This window comes from Pseudophryne corroboree, unplaced genomic scaffold (genome assembly GCF_028390025.1).
Source record: "Pseudophryne corroboree isolate aPseCor3 unplaced genomic scaffold, aPseCor3.hap2 scaffold_1361, whole genome shotgun sequence".
Taxonomy (NCBI): Eukaryota; Metazoa; Chordata; class Amphibia; order Anura; family Myobatrachidae; genus Pseudophryne; species Pseudophryne corroboree.
In genome coordinates this window covers 75,542-102,627 of record NW_026967987.1, presented here as the reverse complement: position 1 = coordinate 102,627, position 27,086 = coordinate 75,542, and the positions used below count along the sequence as shown (strand labels likewise).

Sequence of the window (27,086 nt, the reverse complement as noted above, 5' to 3'; positions counted from 1 at the left end):
TGAAGGACTACCACCAGTGCCCGGCCACCATCTGTGGAGAACTGACCACCAGACAAAGACTACTAGGAGGTCACATCATTTAATGAAGTGCCCTGTGCTAATGGAAGATAGGATGAGATCTTCCCATCCCTGGACCTTAGATTTCCGCGGTGGCTCGTTGTCTGGTGATCATACTGATTACCAGACAGTGACCTCTAAGGGGGAAACTTAGGGGGAGGGGAGAAGTTGCCCATAGCAACTAATCAGCATCTAGATAGCATTTATGAAGCACACTCAATGAAATGAGAGGTGGAAGCTGATTGGTCGCTATCGACAACTTCCCCATTCTTTAGAAAGTCTGATCCGTCTCGGCCATAGTTTGAAAGTTTAATTTCCTACAGTGCATTGTAAGCCACGCCCCCTCCGGGCCAACATCATAGGCTAGGCTGACCATACTGTCCCTTTAAAACATGACACTCATGAATTATACAGGTTCTGTGGCTGGCTGACTTCAAGCCTGCATGTCACCTGGTATTACTCAGCCACAGAACCTGTGTAATTCATGGGTGTCCCTGTTTAAAGGGATAGTATGGTTAGCCTATCATAGGCCGCCACAATAAAGCCAGTAAAATGTGGGGTCATGATTCGTTCAATTATAGTAGCAATGGTTAAGAGCCTGGTAAGCGTGTATTATTTACCAGTAGCATAGCAGTGCTAAGGACAAGTGGGACTTGTCCTCAGCATTTACAATGTATATGTTGAGGAATAGAGTAGAATAAAAAGGGAACACTGTGCATAAAATGGAAATAATTACTATTACCCTCTTTATTAGATGTGTCCTACAACACAGCGTGACACAGGTGTAGTATGGCATACTGGCGCCGGAATCCCGACAGCTGGCAAACTGTAGACCACCCCGTGACATATACCTCTACAGCTGGCTGAGTTGGTGCACAGATTACACATCAGTTGTTACTGATGTACGTGGGATAAAACCAGACGGCTCCTTTAAGGGTGGTAAACTTTATTTTCATATAACAACCATCTGAAGGAAAAAAATATCACAACAGAAACAGTGAATCGTATTTACACATAATCCGGACGGCACGCAGTGTGCGAAGAACATGCGGACACCGTATATACAAACACACACCCTGCGGGAAGCTGATCATCAAGGACACAACACAGCACCGCCGGAGGCTATAGAATATGAAGACACATAACGAGGGATCGCTCATTCTCGTCTGATGGTGACGGCGACTGATGCAGGTTCCCAATTCCTCCAGACCCTCGTAGACATCAAGAGGTGGCAGCTGGGAGGCTCCCCTAGCGGTGACAGGGCAGGTGGGTGACCATGTGCCAAAGTCTGGGGTGGCAGCAAGGAGACAGGCTGGGAAGAACAGGTATTACTTGTGTCTGGACTGAGATCAGGGCCCCAGGAGGAGAAGATGCTGAGGTGTCACTTACTGTAGATATGTCTATAAGATGCGCTACACCCTCTGCTGGCGTCACTGTGTCCTGACCTCTCCCCTCCTCCTAATACACAGACATCAGGGGGCACTGACCTCTCCCCTCCTCCTAATAGACATCAGGGGACACTGACCTCTCCCCTCCTCCTAATACACAGACATCAGGATGCACTGACCTCTCCCCTCCTCCTAATACACAGACATCAGGGGACACTGACCTCTCCCCTCCTCCTAATACACAGACATCAGGGGGCACTGGCCTCTCCCCTCCTCCTAATACACAGACTTCAGGGGACACTGACCTCTCCCCTCCTCCTAATACACAGACATCAGGGGACACTGACCTCTCCCCTCCTCCTAATACACAGACATCAGGATGCACTGACCTCTCCCCTCCTCCTAATACACAGATATCAGGACACACTGACCTCTCCCCTCCTCCTAATACACAGACATCAGGACGTACTGACCTCTCCCCTCCTCCTAATACACAGACATCAGGACACAGTGACCTCTCCCCTCCTCCTAATACACAGACATCAGGACACAGTGACCTCTCCCCTCCTCCTAATACACAGACATCAGGATGTACTGACCTCTCCCCTCCTCCTAATACACAGACATCAGGACGCACTGACCTCTCCCCTCCTCCTAATACACAGATATCAGGACACACTGACCTCTCCCCTACTCCTAATACACAGACATCAGGGGGCACTGACCTCTCCCCGGCTCTCCTCCTGTTGCCCCTTTGCTCCTCCAGTCCAGCCCATGACTACTGTTTGCTCATGTTGTGTTCCCACCCAACCCGCGCCGGCTGTTCTTTGCCCATGTGGCAGTTCCTTCTGGCTCTCCGTAGCCGATCGTGCTCTGCATTTGCCTCTTCATGTTCCCCACTGGGTGACCGAGGTGGAGTCACCCCAGTGGGAGCGGAGTGGCTTCGACATGGCTGGACCTTGGGAGGCTCCAGCCCATTGGGGTCAGATAAACTGTATCGCACAGGGGGGTAGTGCTGGTAACATCCGCTTTGTTCCTCCTCGGCCCGAGACTCTGTGATGGTTGTAGCATCGGGACAGCCAGAGAAGTTGCCCTCACTCAAAGAAGAGACTCCACTGCTGGCGCTGCCTGAGAGCGGAGAGTTACTGCCATCTAAGCAAGACTGTGGACTGGTGGGGGAGGCAGGGATAGTGTGCAGAGGACTCTGTACAGAGAGAGAGGGATAGTCATCCGCTGTATGTGACATCTTATATTTATAATCTCTCACATTTATTCTAAGGGGAATTTCACTGCTCTATAATGCATTTCACTGCTCTGCAACACATTTCACTGCTCTGTAACACATTTTACTGCTCTGTAACGCATTTCCCTGCTCTGTAACGCATTTCCCTGCTCGGTAACGCATTTTACTGCTCTGTAACGCATTTCCCTGCTCTGTAACGCATTTCACAGCTCTGTAACGCATTTCACTGCTCTGTAACACATTTCACTGCTCTGTAACATTTTACTGCTCTGTAACGCATTTCCCTGCTCGGTAACGCATTTCACTGCTCGGTAACGCATTTCCCTATTCTAATGCATTATACACTTAGTAACGCATTTGACTGCTCTGTAACGCATTTCACTGCTCTGTAACACATTTTACTGCTCTGTAACGCATTTCCCTGCTCGGTAACGCATTTCACAGCTCTGTAACGCATTTCACTGCTCTGTAACACATTTCACTGCTCTGTAACATTTTACTGCTCTGTAACGCATTTCCCTGCTCGGTAACGCATTTCACTGCTCGGTAACGCATTTCACTGCTCGGTAACGCATTTCCCTATTCTAATGCATTATACACTTAGTAACGCATTTGACTGCTCTGTAACGCATTTCACTGCTCTAACAAATGACATACTTAGTAACACATTTCACTTCTCTGTAACGCATTACACACTTAGTAACACATTTCACTGCTCTGTAATGCATTACACACTTAGGAACACATTTTACTGCTCTGTAACGCATTTCCCTGCTCTATAACACATTTTACTGCTCTATAACGCATTTCCCTGCTCTGTAACGCTTTTTACTGCTCTGTAACGCATTTCCCTACTCTAATGCATTATACACTTAGTAACGCATTTCACTGCTCTGTAACAAATTACACACTTAGTAACACATTTCACTGCTCTGTAACACATTTCACTGCTCTGTAACGCATTACACACTTAGTAACACATTTCCCTGCTCTGTAACGCATGTCCCTGCTCTGTAACGCATTTCCCTGCTCGGTAACGCATTTCCCTACTCTAATGCATTATACACTTAGTAACGCATTTCACTGCTCTGTAACAAATTACACACTTAGTAACACATTTCACTGCTCTGTAACGCATTACACACTTAGTAACACATTTTACTGCTCTGTAATGCATTACACACTTAGTAACACATTTCCCTGCTCTGTAACGCATGTCCCTGCTCTGTAACGCATTTCCCTGCTCTGTAACGCATTTCCCTACTCTAATGCATTATACACTTAGTAACGCATTTCACTGCTCTGTAACGCATTTCACTGCTCTGTAACAAATTACACACTTAGTAACACATTTCACTGCTCTGTAACGCATTTCACTGCTCTGTAACGCATTACACACTTAGTAACACATTTCACTGCTCTGTAATGCATTACACACTTAGTAACACATTTCACTGCTATTTCACTGCTCTGTAATGTATTACACACTTAGTAACACATTTCACTGCTCTATAACACATTTCACTGCTCTGTAACACATTTCACTGCTCTGTAACGCATTACACACTGAGTAACACATTTCACTGCTCTATAACACATTTCACTGCTCTGTAATGCATTTTACTGCTCTGTAATGCATTTTACTGCTCTGTACCACATTTCACTGCTCTGTAATGCATTACACACTTAGTAACACATTTCACTGCTCGGTAACACATTTTACTGCTCTGTAACACATTATACTGCTCTGTAATGCATTACACACTTAGTAACACATTTCACTGCTCTGTAACGCATTACACACTTAGTAACACATTTCACTGCTCTGTAATGCATTACACACTTAGTAACACATTTCACTGCTCTGTAATGCATTTCACTGCTATTTCACTGCTCTGTAATGTATTACACACTTAGTAACACATTTCACTGCTCTATAACACATTTCACTGCTCTGTAACGCATTTTACTGCTCTGTACCACATTTCACTGCTCTGTAACGCATTACACACTTAGTAACACATTTCACTGCTCTATAACACATTTCACTGCTCTGTAACGCATTACACACTTAGTAACACATTTCACTGCTCTGTAACGCATTTCCCTGCTCTATAACACATTTTACTGCTCTATAACGCATTTCCCTGCTCTGTAACGCATTTCCCTACTCTAATGCATTATACACTTAGTAACGCATTTCACTGCTCTGTAACAAATTACACACTTAGTAACACATTTCACTGCTCTGTAACGCATTACACACTTAGTAACACATTTTACTGCTCTGTAATGCATTACACACTTAGTAACACATTTCCCTGCTCTGTAACGCATTTCCCTGCTCGGTAACGCATTTCCCTACTCTAATGCATTATACACTTAGTAACGCATTTCACTGCTCTGTAACGCATTTCACTGCTCTGTAACAAATTACACACTTAGTAACACATTTCACTGCTCTGTAACGCATTACACACTTAGTAACACATTTCACTGCTCTGTAATGCATTACACTGCTATTTCACTGCTCTGTAATGTATTACACACTTAGTAACACATTTCACTGCTCTGTAACACATTTCACTGCTCTGTAACGCATTACACACTGAGTAACACATTTCACTGCTCTATAACACATTTCACTGCTCTGTAATGCATTTTACTGCTCTGTAATGCATTTTACTGCTCTGTAATGCATTACACACTTAGTAACACATTTCACTGCTCGGTAACACATTTTACTGCTCTGTAACACATTATACTGCTCTGTAATGCATTACACACTTAGTAACACATTTCACTGCTCTGTAACGCATTACACACTTAGTAACACATTTCACTGCTCTGTAATGCATTACACACTTAGTAACACATTTCACTGCTCTGTAATGCATTTCACTGCTATTTCACTGCTCTGTAATGTATTACACACTTAGTAACACATTTCACTGCTCTATAACACATTTCACTGCTCTGTAACGCATTTTACTGCTCTGTACCACATTTCACTGCTCTGTAACGCATTACACACTTAGTAACACATTTCACTGCTCTGTAACACATTTCACTGCTCTGTAATGCATTACACACTTAGTAACACATTTCACTGCTCTGTAACACATTTCACTGCTCTGTAATGTATTACACACTTAGTAACACATTTCACTGCTCTATAACACATTTAACTGTTCGGTAACACATTTCACTGGTCTGTAAAACACTTTCACTGCTCTGTAATGCATTACACACTTAGTAACACATTTCACTGCTCTGTAACGCATTTCACTGCTATTTCACTGCTCTGTAATGTATTACACACTTAGGAACACATTTCACTGCTCTGTAACGCATTTTACTGCTCTGTACCACATTTCACTGCTCTGTAACGCATTACACACTTAGTAACACATTTCACTGCTCTGTAACACATTTCACTGCTCTGTAACGCATTACACACTTAGTAACACATTTCACTGCTCTGTAACGCATTACACACTTAGTAACACATTTCACTGCTCTGTAACACATTTAACTGTTCGGTAACACATTTCACTGGTCTGTAAAACACTTTCACTGCTCTGTAATGCATTACACACTTATTAACACATTTCACTGCTCTATAACACATTTAACTGTTCGGTAACACATTTCACTGGTCTGTAAAACACTTTCACTGCTCTGTAATGCATTACACACTTAGTAACACATTTCACTGCTCTGTAACGCATTTCACTGCTATTTCACTGCTCTGTAATGTATTACACAGTAACACATTTCACTGCTCTGTAACGCATTTTACTGCTCTGTACCACATTTCACTGCTCTGTAACGCATTACACACTTAGTAACACATTTCACTGCTCTGTAACACATTTCACTGCTCTGTAATGCATTACACACTTAGTAACACATTTCACTGCTCTGTAACGCATTTCACTGCTATTTCACTGCTCTGTAATGTATTACACACTTAGTAACACATTTCACTGCTCTGTAACGCATTACACACTTAGTAACACATTTCACTGCTCTGTAACGCATTACACACTTAGTAACACATTTCACTGCTCTGTAACACATTTACCTGTTCGGTAACACATTTCACTGGTCTGTAAAACACTTTCACTGCTCTGTAATGCATTACACACTTATTAACACATTTCACTGCTCTGTAACGCATTTCACTACTATTTCACTGCTCTGTAATGTATTACACACTTAGTAACACATTTCACTGCTCTATAACACATTTCACTGCTCTGTAACACATTTCACTGCTCTGTAACGCATTACACACTGAGTAACACATTTCACTGCTCTGTAACACATTATACTGCTCTGTAATGCATTACACACTTAGTAACACATTTCACTGCTCTTTAACGCATTTTACTGCTCTGTACCACATTTCACTGCTCTGTAATGCATTACACACTTAGTAACACATTTCACTGCTCTGTAACACATTATACTGCTCTGTAATGCATTACACACTTAGTAACACATTTCACTGCTCTGTAACGCATTACACACTTAGTAACACATTTCACTGCTCTGTAACACATTTCACTGCTCTGTAATGCATTACACACTTAGTAACACATTTCACTGCTCTGTAATGCATTTCACTGCTATTTCACTGCTCTGTAATGTATTACACACTTAGTAACACATTTCACTGCTCTATAACACATTTCACTGCTCTGTAACGCATTTTACTGCTCTGTACCACATTTCACTGCTCTGTAACGCATTACACACTTAGTAACACATTTCACTGCTCTGTAACTTAGTAACACATTTCACTGCTCTGTAATGCATTACACACTTAGTAACACATTTCACTGCTCTGTATTGCATTTCACTGCTATTTCACTGCTCTGTAATGTATTACACACTTAGTAACACATTTCACTGCTCTATAACACATTTCACTGCTCTGTAACGCATTTTACTGCTCTGTACCACATTTCACTGCTCTGTAACGCATTACACACTTAGTAACACATTTCACTGCTCTGTAATGCATTACACACTTAGTAACACATTTCACTGCTCTGTAATGTATTACACACTTAGTAACACATTTCACTGCTCTGTAACACATTATACTGCTCTGTAATGCATTACACACTTAGTAACACATTTCACTGCTCTGTAACGCATTACACACTTAGTAACACATTTTACTGCTCTGTAACACATTTCACTGCTCTGTAATGCATTACACACTTAGTAACACATTTCACTGCTCTGTAATGCATTTTACTGCTATTTCACTGCTCTGTAATGTATTACACACTTAGTAACACATTTCACTGCTCTATAACACATTTCACTGCTCTGTAACGCATTTTACTGCTCTGTACCACATTTCACTGCTCTGTAACGCATTACACACTTAGTAACACATTTCACTGCTCTGTAATGTATTACACACTTAGTAACACATTTCACTGCTCTATAACACATTTAACTGTTCGGTAACACATTTCACTGGTCTGTAAAACACTTTCACTGCTCTGTAATGCATTACACACTTAGTAACACATTTCACTGCTCTGTAACGCATTTCACTGCTATTTCACTGCTCTGTAATGTATTACACACTTAGGAACACATTTCACTGCTCTGTAACGCAATTTACTGCTCTGTACCACATTTCACTGCTCTGTAATGCATTACACACTTAGTAACACATTTCACTGCTCTGTAACACATTTCACTGCTCTGTAACGCATTACACACTTAGTAACACATTTCACTGCTCTGTAACGCATTACACATTTCACTGCTCTGTAACACATTTAACTGTTCGGTAACACATTTCACTGGTCTGTAAAACACTTTCACTGCTCTGTAATGCATTACACACTTAGTAACACATTTCACTGCTATTTCACTGCTCTGAAATGTATTACACACTTAGTAACACATTTCACTGCTCTGTAACGCATTTTACTGCTCTGTACCACATTTCACTGCTCTGTAACGCATTACACACTTAGTAACACATTTCACTGCTCTGTAACACATTTCACTGCTCTGTAATGCACTACACTGCTATTTCACTGCTCTGTAATGTATTACACACTTAGGAACACATTTCACTGCTCTATAACACATTTAACTGTTCGGTAACACATTTCACTGGTCTGTAAAACACTTTCACTGCTCTGTAATGCATTACACACTTAGTAACACATTTCACTGCTCTGTAACGCATTTCACTGCTACTTCACTGCTCTGTAATGTATTACACACTTAGTAACACATTTCACTGCTCTGTAACACATTTCACTGCTCTGTAACGCATTACACACTGAGTAACACATTTCACTGCTCTATAACACATTTCACTGCTCTGTAATGCATTTTACTGCTCTGTAATGCATTACACACTTAGTAACACATTTCACTGCTCAGTAACACATTTTACTGCTCTGTAACACATTATACTGCTCTGTAATGCATTACACACTTAGTAACACATTTCACTGCTCTGTAATGCATTTCACTGCTATTTCACTGCTCTGTAATGTATTACACACTTAGTAACACATTTCACTGCTCTATAACACATTTCACTGCTCTGTAGCGCATTTTACTGCTCTGTACCACATTTCACTGCTCTGTAACGCATTACACACTTAGTAACACATTTCACTGCTCTGTAACGCATTACACACTTAGTAACACATTTCACTGCTCTGTAATGCATTACACACTTAGTAACACATTTCACTGCTCTGTAATGCATTTCACTGCTATTTCACTGCTCTGTAATGTATTACACACTTAGTAACACATTTCACTGCTCTATAACACATTTCACTGCTCTGTACCACATTTCACTGCTCTGTAACGCATTACACACTTAGTAACACTTTTCACTGCTCTGTAACACATTTCACTGCTCTGTAATGCATTACACACTTAGTAACACATTTCACTGCTCTGTAACACATTTCACTGCTCTGTAATGTATTACACACTTAGTAACACATTTCACTGCTCTATAACACATTTCACTGGTCTGTAAAACACTTTCACTGCTCTGTAATGCATTACACACTTAGTAACACATTTCACTGCTCTGTAACGCATTTCACTGCTATTTCACTGCTCTGTAATGTATTACACACTTAGGAACACATTTCACTGCTCTGTAACGCATTTTACTGCTCTGTACCACATTTCACTGCTCTGTAACGCATTACACACTTAGTAACACATTTCACTGCTCTGTAACACATTTCACTGCTCTGTAACGCATTACACACTTAGTAACACATTTCACTGCTCTGTAACGCATTACACACTTAGTAACACATTTCACTGCTCTGTAACACATTTAACTGTTCGGTAACACATTTCACTGGTCTGTAAAACACTTTCACTGCTCTGTAATGCATTACACACTTATTAACACATTTCACTGCTCTATAACACATTTAACTGTTCGGTAACACATTTCACTGGTCTGTAAAACACTTTCACTGCTCTGTAATGCATTACACACTTAGTAACACATTTCACTGCTCTGTAACGCATTTCACTGCTATTTCACTGCTCTGTAATGTATTACACACTTAGTAACACATTTCACTGCTCTGTAACGCATTTTACTGCTCTGTACCACATTTCACTGCTCTGTAACGCATTACACACTTAGTAACACATTTCACTGCTCTGTAACACATTTCACTGCTCTGTAATGCATTACACACTTAGTAACACATTTCATTGCTCTGTAACGCATTTCACTGCTATTTCACTGCTCTGTAATGTATTACACACTTAGTAACACATTTCACTGCTCTGTAACACATTTCACTGCTCTGTAACGCATTACACACTTAGTAACACATTTCACTGCTCTGTAACGCATTACACACTTAGTAACACATTTCACTGCTCTGCAACGCATTACACACTTAGTAACACATTTCACTGCTCTGTAACACATTTAACTGTTTGGTAACACATTTCACTGGTCTGTAAAACCGCTGTAATGCATTACACACTTTCACTGCTCTGTAATGCATTACACACTTATTAACACATTTCACTGCTCTATAACACATTTAACTGTTCGGTAACACATTTCACTGGTCTGTAAAACACTTTCACTGCTCTGTAATGCATTACACACTTAGTAACGCATTTCACTGCTATTTCACTGCTCTGTAATGTATTACACACTTAGTAACACATTTCACTGCTCTATAACACATTTCACTGCTCTGTAACGCATTACACACTGAGTAACACATTTCACTGCTCTGTAACACATTATACTGCTCTGTAATGCATTACACACTTAGTAACACATTTCACTGCTCTGTAACGCATTTTACTGCTCTGTACCACATTTCACTGCTCTGTACCACATTTCACTGCTCTGTAATGCATTACACACTTAGTAACACATTTCACTGCTCTGTAACACATTATACTGCTCTGTAATGCATTACACACTTAGTAACACATTTCACTGCTCTGTAACGCATTACACACTTAGTAACACATTTCACTGCTCTGTAACACATTTCACTGCTCTATAATGCATTACACACTTAGTAACACATTTCACTGCTCTGTAATGCATTTCACTGCTATTTCACTGCTCTGTAATGTATTACACACTTAGTAACACATTTCACTGCTCTATAACACATTTCACTGCTCTGTAACGCATTTTACTGCTCTGTACCACATTTCACTGCTCTGTAACGCATTACACACTTAGTAACACTTTTCACTGCTCTGTAACACATTTCACTGCTCTGTAATGCATTACACACTTAGTAACACATTTCACTGCTCTGTAACACATTTCACTGCTCTGTACTGTATTACACACTTAGTAACACATTTCACTGCTCTATAACACATTTCACTGGTCTGTAAAACACTTTCACTGCTCTGTAATGCATTACACACTTAGTAACACATTTCACTGCTCTGTAACGCATTTCACTGCTATTTCACTGCTCTGTAATGTATTACACACTTAGGAACACATTTCACTGCTCTGTAACGCATTTTACTGCTCTGTACCACATTTCACTGCTCTGTAACGCATTACACACTTAGTAACACATTTCACTGCTCTGTAACGCATTACACACTTAGTAACACATTTCACTGCTCTGTAACGCATTACACACTTAGTAACACATTTCACTGCTCTGTAACACATTTAACTGTTCGGTAACACATTTCACTGGTCTGTAAAACACTTTCACTGCTCTGTAATGCATTACACACTTATTAACACATTTCACTGCTCTATAACACATTTAACTGTTCGGTAACACATTTCACTGGTCTGTAAAACACTTTCACTGCTCTGTAATGCATTACACACTTAGTAACACATTTCACTGCTCTGTAACGCATTTCACTGCTATTTCACTGCTCTGTAATGTATTACACACTTAGGAACACATTTCACTGCTCTGTAACGCAATTTACTGCTCTGTACCACATTTCACTGCTCTGTAATGCATTACACACTTAGTAACACATTTCACTGCTCTGTAACACATTTCACTGCTCTGTAACGCATTACACACTTAGTAACACATTTCACTGCTCTGTAACGCATTACACATTTCACTGCTCTGTAACACATTTAACTGTTCGGTAACACATTTCACTGGTCTGTAAAACACTTTCACTGCTCTGTAATGCATTACACACTTAGTAACACATTTCACTGCTATTTCACTGCTCTGTAATGTATTACACACTTAGTAACACATTTCACTGCTCTGTAACGCATTTTACTGCTCTGTACCACATTTCACTGCTCTGTAACGCATTACACACTTAGTAACACATTTCACTGCTCTGTAACACATTTCACTGCTCTGTAATGCACTACACTGCTATTTCACTGCTCTGTAATGTATTACACACTTAGGAACACATTTCACTGCTCTATAACACATTTAACTGTTCGGTAACACATTTCACTGGTCTGTAAAACACTTTCACTGCTCTGTAATGCATTACACACTTAGTAACACATTTCACTGCTCTGTAACGCATTTCACTGCTACTTCACTGCTCTGTAATGTATTACACACTTAGTAACACATTTCACTGCTCTGTAACACATTTCACTGCTCTGTAACGCATTACACACTGAGTAACACATTTCACTGCTCTATAACACATTTCACTGCTCTGTAATGCATTTTACTGCTCTGTAATGCATTACACACTTAGTAACACATTTCACTGCTCAGTAACACATTTTACTGCTCTGTAACACATTATACTGCTCTGTAATGCATTACACACTTAGTAACACATTTCACTGCTCTGTAATGCATTTCACTGCTATTTCACTGCTCTGTAATGTATTACACACTTAGTAACACATTTCACTGCTCTATAACACATTTCACTGCTCTGTAGCGCATTTTACTGCTCTGTACCACATTTCACTGCTCTGTAACGCATTACACACTTAGTAACACATTTCACTGCTCTGTAACGCATTACACACTTAGTAACACATTTCACTGCTCTGTAACACATTTCACTGCTCTGTAATGCATTACACACTTAGTAACACATTTCACTGCTCTGTAATGCATTTCACTGCTATTTCACTGCTCTGTAATGTATTACACACTTAGTAACACATTTCACTGCTCTATAACACATTTCACTGCTCTGTAACGCATTTTACTGCTCTGTACCACATTTCACTGCTCTGTAACGCATTACACACTTAGTAACACTTTTCACTGCTCTGTAACACATTTCACTGCTCTGTAATGCATTACACACTTAGTAACACATTTCACTGCTCTGTAACACATTTCACTGCTCTGTAATGTATTACACACTTAGTAACACATTTCACTGCTCTATAACACATTTCACTGGTCTGTAAAACACTTTCACTGCTCTGTAATGCATTACACACTTAGTAACACATTTCACTGCTCTGTAACGCATTTCACTGCTATTTCACTGCTCTGTAATGTATTACACACTTAGGAACACATTTCACTGCTCTGTAACGCATTTTACTGCTCTGTACCACATTTCACTGCTCTGTAACGCATTACACACTTAGTAACACATTTCACTGCTCTGTAACACATTTCACTGCTCTGTAACGCATTACACACTTAGTAACACATTTCACTGCTCTGTAACGCATTACACACTTAGTAACACATTTCACTGCTCTGTAACACATTTAACTGTTCGGTAACACATTTCACTGGTCTGTAAAACACTTTCACTGCTCTGTAATGCATTACACACTTATTAACACATTTCACTGCTCTATAACACATTTAACTGTTCGGTAACACATTTCACTGGTCTGTAAAACACTTTCACTGCTCTGTAATGCATTACACACTTAGTAACACATTTCACTGCTCTGTAACGCATTTCACTGCTATTTCACTGCTCTGTAATGTATTACACACTTAGTAACACATTTCACTGCTCTGTAACGCATTTTACTGCTCTGTACCACATTTCACTGCTCTGTAACGCATTACACACTTAGTAACACATTTCACTGCTCTGTAACACATTTCACTGCTCTGTAATGCATTACACTGCTATTTCACTGCTCTGTAATGTATTACACACTTAGGAACACATTTCACTGCTCTATAACACATTTAACTGTTCGGTAACACATTTCACTGGTCTGTAAAACACTTTCACTGCTCTGTAATGCATTACACACTTAGTAACACATTTCACTGCTCTGTAACGCATTTCACTGCTACTTCACTGCTCTGTAATGTATTACACACTTAGTAACACATTTCACTGCTCTGTAACACATTTCACTGCTCTGTAACGCATTACACACTGAGTAACACATTTCACTGCTCTGTAATGCATTTTACTGCTCTGTAATGCATTACACACTTAGTAACACATTTCACTGCTCAGTAACACATTTTACTGCTCTGTAACACATTATACTGCTCTGTAATGCATTACACACTTAGTAACACATTTCACTGCTCTGTAATGCATTTCACTGCTATTTCACTGCTCTGTAATGTATTACACACTTAGTAACACATTTCACTGCTCTATAACACATTTCACTGCTCTGTAGCGCATTTTACTGCTCTGTACCACATTTCACTGCTCTGTAACGCATTACACACTTAGTAACACATTTCACTGCTCTGTAACGCATTACACACTTAGTAACACATTTCACTGCTCTGTAACACATTTCACTGCTCTGTAATGCATTACACACTTAGTAACACATTTCACTGCTCTGTAATGCATTTCACTGCTATTTCACTGCTCTGTAATGTATTACACACTTAGTAACACATTTCACTGCTCTATAACACATTTCACTGCTCTGTAACGCATTTTACTGCTCTGTACCACATTTCACTGCTCTGTAACGCATTACACACTTAGTAACACTTTTCACTGCTCTGTAACACATTTCACTGCTCTGTAATGCATTACACACTTAGTAACACATTTCACTGCTCTGTAACACATTTCACTGCTCTGTAATGTATTACACACTTAGTAACACATTTCACTGCTCTATAACACATTTCACTGGTCTGTAAAACACTTTCACTGCTCTGTAATGCATTACACACTTAGTAACACATTTCACTGCTCTGTAACGCATTTCACTGCTATTTCACTGCTCTGTAATGTATTACACACTTAGGAACACATTTCACTGCTCTGTAACGCATTTTACTGCTCTGTACCACATTTCACTGCTCTGTAACGCATTACACACTTAGTAACACATTTCACTGCTCTGTAACACATTTCACTGCTCTGTAACGCATTACACACTTAGTAACACATTTCACTGCTCTGTAACGCATTACACACTTAGTAACACATTTCACTGCTCTGTAACACATTTCACTGGTCTGTAAAACACTTTCACTGCTCTGTAATGCATTACACACTTATTAACACATTTCACTGCTCTATAACACATTTAACTGTTCGGTAACACATTTCACTGGTCTGTAAAACACTTTCACTGCTCTGTAATGCATTACACACTTAGTAACACATTTCACTGCTCTGTAACGCATTTCACTGCTATTTCACTGCTCTGTAATGTATTACACACTTAGTAACACATTTCACTGCTCTGTAACGCATTTTACTGCTCTGTACCACATTTCACTGCTCTGTAACGCATTACACACTTAGTAACACATTTCACTGCTCTGTAACACATTTCACTGCTCTGTAATGCATTACACACTTAGTAACACATTTCATTGCTCTGTAACGCATTTCACTGCTATTTCACTGCTCTGTAATGTATTACACACTTAGTAACACATTTCACTGCTCTGTAACACATTTCACTGCTCTGTAACGCATTACACACTTAGTAACACATTTCACTGCTCTGTAACGCATTACACACTTAGTAACACATTTCACTGCTCTGCAACGCATTACACACTTAGTAACACATTTCACTGCTCTGTAACACATTTAACTGTTTGGTAACACATTTCACTGGTCTGTAAAACCGCTGTAATGCATTACACACTTTCACTGCTCTGTAATGCATTACACACTTATTAACACATTTCACTGCTCTATAACACATTTAACTGTTCGGTAACACATTTCACTGGTCTGTAAAACACTTTCACTGCTCTGTAATGCATTACACACTTAGTAACGCATTTCACTGCTATTTCACTGCTCTGTAATGTATTACACACTTAGTAACACATTTCACTGCTCTATAACACATTTCACTGCTCTGTAACGCATTACACACTGAGTAACACATTTCACTGCTCTGTAACACATTATACTGCTCTGTAATGCATTACACACTTAGTAACACATTTCACTGCTCTGTAACGCATTTTACTGCTCTGTACCACATTTCACTGCTCTGTACCACATTTCACTGCTCTGTAATGCATTACACACTTAGTAACACATTTCACTGCTCTGTAACACATTATACTGCTCTGTAATGCATTACACACTTAGTAACACATTTCACTGCTCTGTAACGCATTACACACTTAGTAACACATTTCACTGCTCTGTAACACATTTCACTGCTCTATAATGCATTACACACTTAGTAACACATTTCACTGCTCTGTAATGCATTTCACTGCTATTTCACTGCTCTGTAATGTATTACACACTTAGTAACACATTTCACTGCTCTATAACACATTTCACTGCTCTGTAACGCATTTTACTGCTCTGTACCACATTTCACTGCTCTGTAACGCATTACACACTTAGTAACACTTTTCACTGCTCTGTAACACATTTCACTGCTCTGTAATGCATTACACACTTAGTAACACATTTCACTGCTCTGTAACACATTTCACTGCTCTGTAATGTATTACACACTTAGTAACACATTTCACTGCTCTATAACACATTTCACTGGTCTGTAAAACACTTTCACTGCTCTGTAATGCATTACACACTTAGTAACACATTTCACTGCTCTGTAACGCATTTCACTGCTATTTCACTGCTCTGTAATGTATTACACACTTAGGAACACATTTCACTGCTCTGTAACGCATTTTACTGCTCTGTACCACATTTCACTGCTCTGTAACGCATTACACACTTAGTAACACATTTCACTGCTCTGTAACACATTTCACTGCTCTGTAACGCATTACACACTTAGTAACACATTTCACTGCTCTGTAACGCATTACACACTTAGTAACACATTTCACTGCTCTGTAACACATTTAACTGTTCGGTAACACATTTCACTGGTCTGTAAAACACTTTCACTGCTCTGTAATGCATTACACACTTATTAACACATTTCACTGCTCTATAACACATTTAACTGTTCGGTAACACATTTCACTGGTCTGTAAAACACTTTCACTGCTCTGTAATGCATTACACACTTAGTAACACATTTCACTGCTCTGTAACGCATTTCACTGCTATTTCACTGCTCTGTAATGTATTACACACTTAGGAACACATTTCACTGCTCTGTAACGCAATTTACTGCTCTGTACCACATTTCACTGCTCTGTAATGCATTACACACTTAGTAACACATTTCACTGCTCTGTAACACATTTCACTGCTCTGTAACGCATTACACACTTAGTAACACATTTCACTGCTCTGTAACGCATTACACATTTCACTGCTCTGTAACACATTTAACTGTTCGGTAACACATTTCACTGGTCTGTAAAACACTTTCACTGCTCTGTAATGCATTACACACTTAGTAACACATTTCACTGCTATTTCACTGCTCTGTAATGTATTACACACTTAGTAACACATTTCACTGCTCTGTAACGCATTTTACTGCTCTGTACCACATTTCACTGCTCTGTAACGCATTACACACTTAGTAACACATTTCACTGCTCTGTAACACATTTCACTGCTCTGTAATGCACTACACTGCTATTTCACTGCTCTGTAATGTATTACACACTTAGGAACACATTTCACTGCTCTATAACACATTTAACTGTTCGGTAACACATTTCACTGGTCTGTAAAACACTTTCACTGCTCTGTAATGCATTACACACTTAGTAACACATTTCACTGCTCTGTAACGCATTTCACTGCTACTTCACTGCTCTGTAATGTATTACACACTTAGTAACACATTTCACTGCTCTGTAACACATTTCACTGCTCTGTAACGCATTACACACTGAGTAACACATTTCACTGCTCTATAACACATTTCACTGCTCTGTAATGCATTTTACTGCTCTGTAATGCATTACACACTTAGTAACACATTTCACTGCTCAGTAACACATTTTACTGCTCTGTAACACATTATACTGCTCTGTAATGCATTACACACTTAGTAACACATTTCACTGCTCTGTAATGCATTTCACTGCTATTTCACTGCTCTGTAATGTATTACACACTTAGTAACACATTTCACTGCTCTATAACACATTTCACTGCTCTGTAGCGCATTTTACTGCTCTGTACCACATTTCACTGCTCTGTAACGCATTACACACTTAGTAACACATTTCACTGCTCTGTAACGCATTACACACTTAGTAACACATTTCACTGCTCTGTAACACATTTCACTGCTCTGTAATGCATTACACACTTAGTAACACATTTCACTGCTCTGTAATGCATTTCACTGCTATTTCACTGCTCTGTAATGTATTACACACTTAGTAACACATTTCACTGCTCTATAACACATTTCACTGCTCTGTAACGCATTTTACTGCTCTGTACCACATTTCACTGCTCTGTAACGCATTACACACTTAGTAACACTTTTCACTGCTCTGTAATACATTTCACTGCTCTGTAATGCATTACACACTTAGTAACACATTTCACTGCTCTGTAACACATTTCACTGCTCTGTAATGTATTACACACTTAGTAACACATTTCACTGCTCTATAACACATTTCACTGGTCTGTAAAACACTTTCACTGCTCTGTAATGCATTACACACTTAGTAACACATTTCACTGCTCTGTAACGCATTTCACTGCTATTTCACTGCTCTGTAATGTATTACACACTTAGGAACACATTTCACTGCTCTGTAACGCATTTTACTGCTCTGTACCACATTTCACTGCTCTGTAACGCATTACACACTTAGTAACACATTTCACTGCTCTGTAACACATTTCACTGCTCTGTAACGCATTACACACTTAGTAACACATTTCACTGCTCTGTAACGCATTACACACTTAGTAACACATTTCACTGCTCTGTAACACATTTAACTGTTCGGTAACACATTTCACTGGTCTGTAAAACACTTTCACTGCTCTGTAATGCATTACACACTTATTAACACATTTCACTGCTCTATAACACATTTAACTGTTCGGTAACACATTTCACTGGTCTGTAAAACACTTTCACTGCTCTGTAATGCATTACACACTTAGTAACACATTTCACTGCTCTGTAACGCATTTCACTGCTATTTCACTGCTCTGTAATGTATTACACACTTAGTAACACATTTCACTGCTCTGTAACGCATTTTACTGCTCTGTACCACATTTCACTGCTCTGTAACGCATTACACACTTAGTAACACATTTCACTGCTCTGTAACACATTTCACTGCTCTGTAATGCATTACACACTTAGTAACACATTTCATTGCTCTGTAACGCATTTCACTGCTATTTCACTGCTCTGTAATGTATTACACACTTAGTAACACATTTCACTGCTCTGTAACACATTTCACTGCTCTGTAACGCATTACACACTTAGTAACACATTTCACTGCTCTGTAACGCATTACACACTTAGTAACACATTTCACTGCTCTGCAACGCATTACACACTTAGTAACACATTTCACTGCTCTGTAACACATTTAACTGTTTGGTAACACATTTCACTGGTCTGTAAAACCGCTGTAATGCATTACACACTTTCACTGCTCTGTAATGCATTACACACTTATTAACACATTTCACTGCTCTATAACACATTTAACTGTTCGGTAACACATTTCACTGGTCTGTAAAACACTTTCACTGCTCTGTAATGCATTACACACTTAGTAACGCATTTCACTGCTATTTCACTGCTCTGTAATGTATTACACACTTAGTAACACATTTCACTGCTCTATAACACATTTCACTGCTCTGTAACGCATTACACACTGAGTAACACATTTCACTGCTCTGTAACACATTATACTGCTCTGTAATGCATTACACACTTAGTAACACATTTCACTGCTCTGTAACGCATTTTACTGCTCTGTACCACATTTCACTGCTCTGTACCACATTTCACTGCTCTGTAATGCATTACACACTTAGTAACACATTTCACTGCTCTGTAACACATTATACTGCTCTGTAATGCATTACACACTTAGTAACACATTTCACTGCTCTGTAACGCATTACACACTTAGTAACACATTTCACTGCTCTGTAACACATTTCACTGCTCTATAATGCATTACACACTTAGTAACACATTTCACTGCTCTGTAATGCATTTCACTGCTATTTCACTGCTCTGTAATGTATTACACACTTAGTAACACATTTCACTGCTCTATAACACATTTCACTGCTCTGTAACGCATTTTACTGCTCTGTACCACATTTCACTGCTCTGTAACGCATTACACACTTAGTAACACTTTTCACTGCTCTGTAACACATTTCACTGCTCTGTAATGCATTACACACTTAGTAACACATTTCACTGCTCTGTAACACATTTCACTGCTCTGTAATGTATTACACACTTAGTAACACATTTCACTGCTCTATAACACATTTCACTGGTCTGTAAAACACTTTCACTGCTCTGTAATGCATTACACACTTAGTAACACATTTCACTGCTCTGTAACGCATTTCACTGCTATTTCACTGCTCTGTAATGTATTACACACTTAGGAACACATTTCACTGCTCTGTAACGCATTTTACTGCTCTGTACCACATTTCACTGCTCTGTAACGCATTACACACTTAGTAACACATTTCACTGCTCTGTAACACATTTCACTGCTCTGTAACGCATTACACACTTAGTAACACATTTCACTGCTCTGTAACGCATTACACACTTAGTAACACATTTCACTGCTCTGTAACACATTTAACTGTTCGGTAACACATTTCACTGGTCTGTAAAACACTTTCACTGCTCTGTAATGCATTACACACTTATTAACACATTTCACTGCTCTATAACACATTTAACTGTTCGGTAACACATTTCACTGGTCTGTAAAACACTTTCACTGCTCTGTAATGCATTACACACTTAGTAACACATTTCACTGCTCTGTAACGCATTTCACTGCTATTTCACTGCTCTGTAATGTATTACACACTTAGTAACACATTTCACTGCTCTGTAACGCATTTTACTGCTCTGTACCACATTTCACTGCTCTGTAACGCATTACACACTTAGTAACACATTTCACTGCTCTGTAACACATTTCACTGCTCTGTAATGCATTACACACTTAGTAACACATTTCATTGCTCTGTAACGCATTTCACTGCTATTTCACTGCTCTGTAATGTATTACACACTTAGTAACACATTTCACTGCTCTGTAACACATTTCACTGCTCTGTAACGCATTACACACTTAGTAACACATTTCACTGCTCTGTAACGCATTACACACTTAGTAACACATTTCACTGCTCTGTAACGCATTACACACTTAGTAACACATTTCACTGCTCTGTAACACATTTAACTGTTTGGTAACACATTTCACTGGTCTGTAAAACCGCTGTAATGCATTACACACTTTCACTGCTCTGTAATGCATTACACACTTATTAACACATTTCACTGCTCTATAACACATTTAACTGTTCGGTAACACATTTCACTGGTCTGTAAAACACTTTCACTGCTCTGTAATGCATTACACACTTAGTAACGCATTTCACTGCTATTTCACTGCTCTGTAATGTATTACACACTTAGTAACACATTTCACTGCTCTATAACACATTTCACTGCTCTGTAACGCATTACACACTGAGTAACACATTTCACTGCTCTGTAACACATTATACTGCTCTGTAATGCATTACACACTTAGTAACACATTTCACTGCTCTGTAACGCATTTTACTGCTCTGTACCACATTTCACTGCTCTGTACCACATTTCACTGCTCTGTAATGCATTACACACTTAGTAACACATTTCACTGCTCTGTAACACATTATACTGCTCTGTAATGCATTACACACTTAGTAACACATTTCACTGCTCTGTAACGCATTACACACTTAGTAACACATTTCACTGCTCTGTAACACATTTCACTGCTCTATAATGCATTACACACTTAGTAACACATTTCACTGCTCTGTAATGCATTTCACTGCTATTTCACTGCTCTGTAATGTATTACACACTTAGTAACACATTTCACTGCTCTATAACACATTTCACTGCTCTGTAACGCATTTTACTGCTCTGTACCACATTTCACTGCTCTGTAACGCATTACACACTTAGTAACACATTTCACTGCTCTGTAACACATTTCACTGCTCTGTAATGCACTACACTGCTATTTCACTGCTCTGTAATGTATTACACACTTAGGAACACATTTCACTGCTCTATAACACATTTAACTGTTCGGTAACACATTTCACTGGTCTGTAAAACACTTTCACTGCTCTGTAATGCATTACACACTTAGTAACACATTTCACTGCTCTGTAACGCATTTCACTGCTACTTCACTGCTCTGTAATGTATTACACACTTAGTAACACATTTCACTGCTCTGTAACACATTTCACTGCTCTGTAACGCATTACACACTGAGTAACACATTTCACTGCTCTATAACACATTTCACTGCTCTGTAATGCATTTTACTGCTCTGTAATGCATTACACACTTAGTAACACATTTCACTGCTCAGTAACACATTTTACTGCTCTGTAACACATTATACTGCTCTGTAATGCATTACACACTTAGTAACACATTTCACTGCTCTGTAACACATTTCACTGCTCTGTAATGCATTTCACTGCTATTTCACTGCTCTGTAATGTATTACACACTTAGTAACACATTTCACTGCTCTATAACACATTTCACTGCTCTGTAACGCATTTTACTGCTCTGTACCACATTTCACTGCTCTGTAACGCATTACACACTTAGTAACACATTTCACTGCTCTGTAACGCATTACACACTTAGTAACACATTTCACTGCTCTGTAACACATTTCACTGCTCTGTAATGCATTACACACTTAGTAACACATTTCACTGCTCTGTAATGCATTTCACTGCTATTTCACTGCTCTGTAATGTATTACACACTTAGTAACACATTTCACTGCTCTATAACACATTTCACTGCTCTGTAACGCATTTTACTGCTCTGTACCACATTTCACTGCTCTGTAACGCATTACACACTTAGTAACACTTTTCACTGCTCTGTAACACATTTCACTGCTCTGTAATGCATTACACACTTAGTAACACATTTCACTGCTCTGTAACACATTTCACTGCTCTGTAATGTATTACACACTTAGTAACACATTTCACTGCTCTATAACACATTTCACTGGTCTGTAAAACACTTTCACTGCTCTGTAATGCATTACACACTTAGTAACACATTTCACTGCTCTGTAACGCATTTCACTGCTATTTCACTGCTCTGTAATGTATTACACACTTAGGAACACATTTCACTGCTCTATAACACATTTCACTGGTCTGTAAAACACTTTCACTGCTCTGTAATGCATTACACACTTAGTAACACATTTCACTGCTCTGTAACGCATTTCACTGCTATTTCACTGCTCTGTAATGTATTACACACTTAGTAACACATTTCACTGCTCTGTAACACATTTCACTGCTCTGTAACGCATTACACACTGAGTAACACATTTCACTGCTCTATAACACATTTCACTGCTCTGTAATGCATTTTACTGCTCTGTAATGCATTTTACTGCTCTGTAATGCATTACACACTTAGTAACACATTTCACTGCTCGGTAACACATTTTACTGCTCTGTAACACATTATACTGCTCTGTAATGCATTACACACTTAGTAACACATTTCACTGCTCTGTAACGCATTACACACTTAGTAACACATTTCACTGCTCTGTAATGCATTACACACTTAGTAACACATTTCACTGCTCTGTAATGCATTTCACTGCTATTTCACTGCTCTGTAATGTATTACACACTTAGTAACACATTTCACTGCTCTATAACACATTTCACTGCTCTGTAACGCATTTTACTGCTCTGTACCACATTTCACTGCTCTGTAACGCATTACACACTTAGTAACATATTTCACTGCTCTGTAACGCATTACACACTTAGTAACACATTTCACTGCTCTGTAACACATTTCACTGCTCTGTAATGCATTACACACTTAGTAACACATTTCACTGCTCTGTAATGCATTTCACTGCTATTTCACTGCTCTGTAATGTATTACACACTTAGTAACACATTTCACTGCTCTATAACACATTTCACTGCTCTGTAACGCATTTTACTGCTCTGTACCACATTTCACTGCTCTGTAACGCATTACACACTTAGTAACACATTTCACTGCTCTGTAACACATTTCACTGCTCTGTAATGCATTACACACTTAGTAACACATTTCACTGCTCTGTAACACATTTCACTGCTCTGTAATGTATTACACACTTAGTAACACATTTCACTGCTCTATAACACATTTAACTGTTCGGTAACACATTTCACTGGTCTGTAAAACACTTTCACTGCTCTGTAATGCATTACACACTTAGTAACACATTTCACTGCTCTGTAACGCATTTCACTGCTATTTCACTGCTCTGTAATGTATTACACACTTAGGAACACATTTCACTGCTCTGTAACGCATTTTACTGCTCTGTACCACATTTCACTGCTCTGTAACGCATTACACACTTAGTAACACATTTCACTGCTCTGTAACGCATTACACACTTAGTAACACATTTCACTGCTCTGTAACGCATTACACACTTAGTAACACATTTCACTGCTCTGTAACACATTTAACTGTTCGGTAACACATTTCACTGGTCTGTAAAACACTTTCACTGCTCTGTAATGCATTACACACTTATTAACACATTTCACTGCTCTATAACACATTTAACTGTTCGGTAACACATTTCACTGGTCTGTAAAACACTTTCACTGCTCTGTAATGCATTACACACTTAGTAACACATTTCACTGCTCTGTAACGCATTTCACTGCTATTTCACTGCTCTGTAATGTATTACACAGTAACACATTTCACTGCTCTGTAACGCATTTTACTGCTCTGTACCACATTTCACTGCTCTGTAACGCATTACACACTTAGTAACACATTTCACTGCTCTGTAACACATTTCACTGCTCTGTAATGCATTACACACTTACTAACACATTTCACTGCTCTGTAACGCATTTCACTGCTATTTCACTGCTCTGTAATGTATTACACACTTAGTAACACATTTCACTGCTCTGTAACACATTTCACTGCTCTGTAACGCATTACACACTTAGTAACACATTTCACTGCTCTGTAACGCATTACACACTTAGTAACACATTTCACTGCTCTGTAACGCATTACACACTTAGTAACACATTTCACTGCTCTGTAACACATTTACCTGTTCGGTAACACATTTCACTGGTCTGTAAAACACTTTCACTGCTCTGTAATGCATTACACACTTATTAACACATTTCACTGCTCTGTAACGCATTTCACTGCTATTTCACTGCTCTGTAATGTATTACACACTTAGTAACACATTTCACTGCTCTATAACACATTTCACTGCTCTGTAACACATTTCACTGCTCTGTAACGCATTACACACTGAGTAACACATTTCACTGCTCTGTAACACATTATACTGCTCTGTAATGCATTACACACTTAGTAACACATTTCACTGCTCTGTAACGCATTTTACTGCTCTGTACCACATTTCACTGCTCTGTAATGCATTACACACTTAGTAACACATTTCACTGCTCTGTAACACATTATACTGCTCTGTAATGCATTACACACTTAGTAACACATTTCACTGCTCTGTAACGCATTACACACTTAGTAACACATTTCACTGCTCTGTAACACATTTCACTGCTCTGTAATGCATTACACACTTAGTAACACATTTCACTGCTCTGTAATGCATTTCACTGCTATTTCACTGCTCTGTAATGTATTACACACTTAGTAACACATTTCACTGCTCTATAACACATTTCACTGCTCTGTAACGCATTTTACTGCTCTGTACCACATTTCACTGCTCTGTAACGCATTACACACTTAGTAACACATTTCACTGCTCTGTAACACATTTCACTGCTCTGTAACGCATTACACACTTAGTAACACATTTCACTGCTCTGTAACGCATTACACACTTAGTAACACATTTCACTGCTCTGTAACACATTTAACTGTTCGGTAACACATTTCACTGGTCTGTAAAACACTTTCACTGCTCTGTAATGCATTACACACTTATTAACACATTTCACTGCTCTATAACACATTTAACTGTTCGGTAACACATTTCACTGGTCTGTAAAACACTTTCACTGCTCTGTAATGCATTACACACTTAGTAACGCATTTCACTGCTATTTCACTGCTCTGTAATGTATTACACACTTAGTAACACATTTCACTGCTCTATAACACATTTCACTGCTCTGTAACGCATTACACACTGAGTAACACATTTCACTGCTCTGTAACACATTATACTGCTCTGTAATGCATTACACACTTAGTA

The 27,086-nt window shown here is 39.0% G+C and overlaps 1 protein-coding gene across 2 annotated transcripts in view; it reads right to left on the bottom strand.

The window, feature by feature from the left end:
- Positions 1–986: 986 nt before the first annotated feature.
- LOC134995072 (dedicator of cytokinesis protein 3-like) overlaps positions 987–27,086 on the bottom strand; it is an 84,822-nt gene continuing 58,722 nt past the window's right edge. For both annotated transcript variants that reach the window (XM_063951050.1, XM_063951048.1), the window contains one exon: positions 987–2,649. In XM_063951050.1, the coding sequence (XP_063807120.1) occupies positions 2,224–2,649 (426 nt within the window). In that variant the 3' untranslated portion in view covers positions 987–2,223. The remainder of the gene's footprint in view (positions 2,650–27,086) is intronic.